The sequence below is a fragment of the Chaetura pelagica genome, unplaced genomic scaffold (genome assembly GCF_000747805.2).
Source record: "Chaetura pelagica isolate M959 unplaced genomic scaffold, ChaPel_1.0 scaffold278, whole genome shotgun sequence".
NCBI classification, from domain to species: domain Eukaryota; kingdom Metazoa; phylum Chordata; class Aves; order Apodiformes; family Apodidae; genus Chaetura; species Chaetura pelagica.
The window spans coordinates 200645-207180 of record NW_009954497.1 but is presented as its reverse complement, the minus strand read 5'-3'; the positions used below and the strand labels follow the sequence as shown (position 1 = coordinate 207180).

Here is a 6536-nt window from a genome sequence, read left to right as displayed (position 1 = left end):
CACATCTCTGAGATCTGGGATCATCAATACTTGCCCACATTTTACAAGACAAGACACGTTCCAGGACAGCTCGAACAATGAAATCTCAGAGTACAATGCAGCAGTAGATGCACAAACCTTCCATTAGTGCCCTGATCTAGTGATAGTGTTGAAGAAGCCTGTATGTGTGTGATTCACAGTGAAAGGAAATACATGTCCCTCATCCTAACTGCAGCATCTTTCACCTAGAGCACATCTGGAGCATACTACACTATAGCTACTACACTCCTCTTTATTATGCCATTGTAATTTTAAGAGAAAACAATTATTCAAGCTAGAAGCATTTAATGAATTACTGGAATAATTTATCAAAGTCATTAAAATATGCATTCAAAATGCATATTTTCCATCATATGTGTATTAACATCAGCACTACACTTCTTCCAAAAAATGCTTACCCAGAACTTATGACAGGGCTGTAGGAAGCAGTGAGAGAATTTTTTTTTTCCAATGTTACAGGACTAAGTTAGGCTACAAAATTCTCATTTGGTTGCCAAAAAGATATGCATCTATTGTGAAAAGTAGATTAAAGTGATAGTATGCTATATGCCATGGCACTTCAAAAGTCTGGCTACCTTACAGATGTTATCTCATTTACAGTGGATGATTTGCACCAGAGTCATTAAGATTTTTCTTCCTTCTCGTATTATATTAAAAACTAGGGTTCTTTAAAATATATTTTGTACCTAGAATCAAGTATATGATGGAATTAAAACTTACAAGAATTCAGAGGCCTTTGCGTAGCTAGAACATAATTAAAGAATATGTAAAGAATGTAACTAAATTACAATTTACAGAGATTAAAAGGCCAGACCTACACAACTAAAGAATAAAAGTAAATTTACACAACGAAGTAGATTGCAGTTACTTTCACCATGAATACAGAAATGCATTCTAGCAATGTAACATTTCTCAAACTTTTCAAAACCAGGCATTTTCCATACACAAGGTGGCCAGGAACAACTTTGAGTTACCTCCTCATCCACATTTATCTAAGAAATCTCATTTACTACCAGTAGATACTGTAGCTTCTAGATTTTTCACTTTGCAGATCTTTGCTACATTAGGTTTTCAGGTTTGTCGTTGTTGTGATCTGTTGCTCATCTCCCACACCAAGAGGTGTGGATTCCACGTTAAAAACCTTTTAAGATTTCACAGATTTCAAGGACTTCATTCAGTGTTCCTGTGGTACCAGCACAGTTAGTGACATACAGCTTGAGACTTGCAGCAGAGCCACATATTTTGCCCAGATATTTAATATCGTGTTTCTTTAACTTGTTGAAATGTTGCAATGTAATTTCTGAAGATTGGAGAGTCTGGTTCCAATTGGAAAATAAGGAGACAGCCTTTTCAGGAATGTAAATTAAAAGTTAATTACTTTGAAGATCTTCCACATTCTCATCATCTGTTTCCTTACTTAGTGAATAATTTCCAAAAACATCTAACTTAATTATTCCTAGTAGAATAACACAATTTAGTAAGTATCTACAAAGTCAGATAATTAAATTGGGATATTTTGAGTGCTAATGTAAATACTTCTATCACAAAAAACCACAACCCTTTAAAATCTCTGCTCAATGCTGATTCTGAAGAACTTTCATAAAATAAATTAATGACACAGTCCACAAAAATGTCATCAGTTTTATGTAAGACTTCTTTTTCTGTGATGCTTTCTGATTTTTTTGTGTATTCACTTTCCAAAGCCAGATTCTTTAATGATAACAGTTGAGAAATATTTCTGTGCTGATCAGTTAGTTTCAGCAAGAGCAGCATTATTCTAGTGGCATCTAGAGAGGATCCACAAGTGCAAAAGATCAAATTGAAATAAGAATTAGGAATATCTGAAATATTAAGTTTCTGTAGATAACTATACCCTTTCATCAACTCTGCTTCTTAGCGGGATGTCAGTAGCTGGTTAAGTTTTCTGCCTGCAGTGTATTCCTGAAATGATTTCTGAAAGAATCTCCATGTTGGTTACAGTCCTTGAGCTGTGCATTTATTCAGAAGACCTGAAGTTAGCAAGACTTCTTTTATGCCAGCTAAAGCCTCAGACTGAAAATCAAATCCTTGATCAAATATTCCATCTAAAGCTAAGTCTCCACAATGATTTTTGCTCAGCATAATATGTTTTTCTGTGATTTCTTTTGTTTTGTACCTTTTTTCTCCACCATTAAGTCATATAGAAAATAGTAGAGTTTGGGTGCTTGAATGAAAATGACTCACACATTTGGATGGCACAAGCAATGATTACAAAGAGTGGAATCTTCATAAGGTTCCTCATAAAAGTGGCCTCTTTAAGCTGGTGTAACAGACCATCAGCCAGCTTGTGCATCACAGCATTTTTAAAGAGTTTCTTGCAACTCTTCTGTTTCAGCAATCAGTGACCCAAACTGTCTGATTTTATGGATAGATTTAGTCTACCTGATACTACTCTGAGACTCTAGGAATAAAACTCTCCAGAAACTTTGCCTACTTCACTGTCACAGCAGCTGGCTCCAGACTTCCTTCAAGAAATCAGAAGATAACTCTGAACATAGTTGATTCTGACTTCTTTTTCACACAGTAAATATTAGAAAATATTCTAGTAAATTCAAATGCTGCATGATTCTTGTATTTGTAAACTTAAAATTAAACAGGAGCCCATCCTAAAATAACTATTTGCAGATAAATTGTATTTGTGTCTATCCAACAGGACATTTGTATGCAGCACAGCTTTCTACAGACTTTTTAAATACTGCCTTTCCCTTTTTCCTTTCCCTGACTGCTATACGATAAGCCAGAGCACAAGCAAATTGTACTAGTGGTGATAGGAATGAAGCCAGCACTTGCAAATAGTTAAGATATATGGCAAGATGGTTATGTGCAAAGAGCTACACTAAAAATGTGAGCAATCACAAATCGCTCCAACTGGTCTGCGTCTAAATCATCTGAAGGTCATTTCTAAAGTGCAGTGAAAGGGAAAAGGCATAAAATGCTGAGAAATCTAGTAGCAGTGCTAGAGTGCCCTCCGCTGACACAGCCCAGGCAGGGGACAACGGGTTGCTCACTTGCAAAGTCACAAGGGAAGGGGAACAGGTCATAAAGAAGGGGTACAGCCAAAACCTTAATATTTGAGCAAATGCTGAGAAAAATCCAGAGTATCTAGATCAGGGTTCTTTCTCGATCCTTCCCTGCTCTTGTATGACAGGGCATCCGGAGGAGAAATTCTTGAATCTCTGTTCTTATTCTAGGTAAGCATGGGTAGAATATCTTTCCTCTGTCTCCTTCAGTGTCTCTTCCGTGTGAAATTCCATTTGTATCTCCACTGGTGAAGAAGTCCCTAGGAAAAGAAATAACTACAAGAAATGTCATTCTATCATATCAAAATCATGTTTAAAAAGAAGATAGTGAATGATAATGTGTAAGTAGACTTTTGAAAGCAGACAAATAGAATTACTTACTTGCCCGTGTTCATACAGAGATCATAGTCAGAATCACAGACAATGAAAAAGTAAGGAAAATATTTCCAAACAGTGAACAAGATCTCTTCCTTCCTAGGCAAGCCCAGCAGACTCATTGAATTGTCTTCAGCTTCACATCAACCCATATATATTTTAGTTGCACTTAGAACATAATACAACTCATATGCAGCATGGATCCCAGGGCATGAAGGCATGAAACAAGGAGAGAGGTCACTCAGCCTATCATACAGTTGTCTTTGTCGCTGCTCCTGTTTAGCACATTAACAAAATGTGTGTTTGTGACTCATCTTATTGCATAATATACTGTCGTTAATTATCATTGTCCCACATTTCCTCCTCAAAGTTGATCCATTGTGAGACTTCATCTCTTTCTATTTTTTCTCTTCCCACCTGTTTACAGTGCCCTGAGAGCTACTGCTCGTGTTTAGCAAGAGGAACATTACTTTTGTTCCACCCTACTTTTGTCCAAGTCTTGTTCTAGCAATGTACACTGCTGGTCTTTTTAGGAGACAGGTACCAAACTCCTTAAAGGTTTTGAGACACAACTTCAATAAATAAGAATTACAATCACGTGATGGGTTTGCCTGAAGTGCAAGCAATTCCTTGGCATGGCATTCTTTGTTGTCATCCCTATCTGTAGTTAAGTAAGAGGGAAATTAAAAACAGGCAAACAAACAAAAAAATAAATAAAAAAACCACACAGAAGGGAGCCTAAAAGAGGCTAGGCTTTGCAGAGGGATCTGGACAGGCTGTATGGATGGGATGAGGCCAACTGTATGAGATTTAACAAGGCTAAGTGTTGGATCCTGCACTTGAGCCACAACAACCCCATGCAATGCTGCAGGCTTGGGGAAGAGTGGTTGGAAAGCTGCCCAGCAGAGAAAGACCTGGGGGTGTTGATTGATACCTCCCTGATTCCTGGCTTGTATCAGATACAGCAACCTTCCAATACCTGAAAGGAGCCTATAAGAAGGCTGGGGAAGAACTGTTCCCTAGGGCATGTAACGACAGGACAAGGGGTAATGGTTTCTACCTTGAGAAGGGTAGATTTTGGTTGGACATTTAGGAAAATGTTCTTTAATATGAGGGTGGTGGGTCACTGGAACAAGTTGCCCAGAGAGGTGGTGGGGATCCCATCCTTGGAGACATTCAAGGACAGGCTTGATGGGGCTCTGAGCAATCTGTTCTAGCTGGAGATGTCCCTGCTTATTGTAGGGACGTTGGACTAGATGACCTTTAGCAGTCTCTTCCAACCCAATACATTCTATGATGATTCGATGATGATGATGGTGAGGCCAGCAGATCTAGAGAGGTGATTGTCCCCCTATACTCAGCACTGGTAAGGCTGCACCTCAAGTACTGTGCTCGATTTTGGTCCCTCCACTACAAGAAGACTTTGAGGTGCTGGAGTGAGTCCAGAGAAGGGAAACAAAGCTGGTGAAGGGTCTAGAGAACAAATCTTATGAGGAGCAGCTGAGGGAACTGGGGTTGTTCAGCCTGGAGTACAGGAGGCTGAGAGGAGACCTTATTGCTCTCCTCAACTACCTGACAGGAGGTTGTAGCGAGGTGGGGGTCGGTCTCTTCTCCCAAGTAACAAACAGAACAGGAAGGACAAGAGGCAATGGGCTCAAATTGCACTAGGGGAAATGTAGACTGGATATTATAAGAAACTTTTTCACTGAAATTATAATTAAGCTGTGTAATAAGCTGCCCAGGGAGGTGGATAAACGACCATCCTTGAGAGTGTTTAAAAGACATGTAGATGTGGTGCTTAGGAGCATGGTTTAAGCACTGGACTTGGTAGGTTTAGATTAATGATTGGTGGAAGTAGGTTATGGTGGGACTCAATGATCTTAAAGGTCTTTTCCAACCAGAACTACTTAGTGATTCTATGAACAGATCAGACTGGACATGAGAAAGCATTTCTTTACTGACAGGGTGGTCAAACACTGGAACAGGCTCCCTAAAGAGGTGGTCAATGCTCCCAGCCTGTCTGTATTTGAGGCATTTGGACAATGCTGTTAATAACATGCTTTAACTTGAGATCAGTCCTGAATCAGTCAGGCAGGTGGATTAGGTGACTGTTGTCTGTCCCTTGCAACTGAAACAGTATATTCTGTTAATAACAGTAGCTGTTTAGTAAGGCCTGGTAAAGGAGCTATCTTGGATGTAGCACCTTAAACTGTGGGAAAGGTTTTTGGATATGCTAATGCATTTCAATTACCAACTAAAAAGGCAGCCATTCTGGAGTGTACACAAGGGAATTGCAGGAGAGTAGTCCAGAAACATGAGAATTGCAGACTACCAAGGATACCACTAATATATGTGGACTGGGCATAGCTTAAAAAATACGATGGAAACTGCATGTAAATACTGAGGGCAAAAGGCCAAATGGGAGGAAAAAAGGATGTAGGGTAACAGAGCAGATTTCGGATTGCACGTGGAAACCAACTGGCCAAAGGGATGCACATGATCGCACTGGTACTGGGAGGCAGAGCCATGTACGGTATCACTGGGTAGTAAACACAGAAGCAAAATCCTTCTGAACAGCCCAAAGGGAGGATGCATTTTTTCAAAGCCATCACGGAAGGAGAGTATTTGGGCTAATGTTTGTATCCAACAAAGAAATAAAAAGTCCACACTTTTATTTAAAAGCCGAAGCATTTGCCAGCAGATAATTTGATGCTGAAAGGTCAAAGTACCGTTTTTAGCAGCGCGCAGGAAGCAGATTACGTGGGCCGAGGGGCGCAAAAGACACGAAGAAAACTCCTCGCACGAAACGAGGAGCAGATTTACAGGTAGGCACCGCGGCAGGCGGGGGGCACCGGGAACACCGCGGCCGGCGGTGGCCAGGGGCTGAAGCTGCGGTCCCGGGGTGCTGCAAACGCCGGATCCTCGCTGTCAGCCTTCCGACCGGCCCCGGGAGCTCAGGCTGGGCCAACACACCGGGCTGGGGGCCCCGCAGCGCGGCGGGGTTCGGAGCCCCGGGAGGCTGTGACACCGCCCGGTGCCCCCCCGAGCTCCCGCCTCCGCCCC

At 41.0% G+C, this 6536-nt stretch overlaps 1 protein-coding gene across 1 annotated transcript in view; it reads right to left on the bottom strand.

The window, feature by feature from the left end:
• Window positions 1-6536, bottom strand: part of NLRC4 (NLR family, CARD domain containing 4) — a 12181-nt gene that overhangs the window by 4901 nt on the left and 744 nt on the right. The window contains 6 exon segments of the mRNA XM_010004597.1: window positions 1106-1192; window positions 1194-1397; window positions 1544-1591; window positions 1594-2254; window positions 2256-2399; window positions 2401-2456. Coding sequence (XP_010002899.1) covers window positions 1106-1192; window positions 1194-1397; window positions 1544-1591; window positions 1594-2254; window positions 2256-2399; window positions 2401-2456 — 1200 coding nt within the window.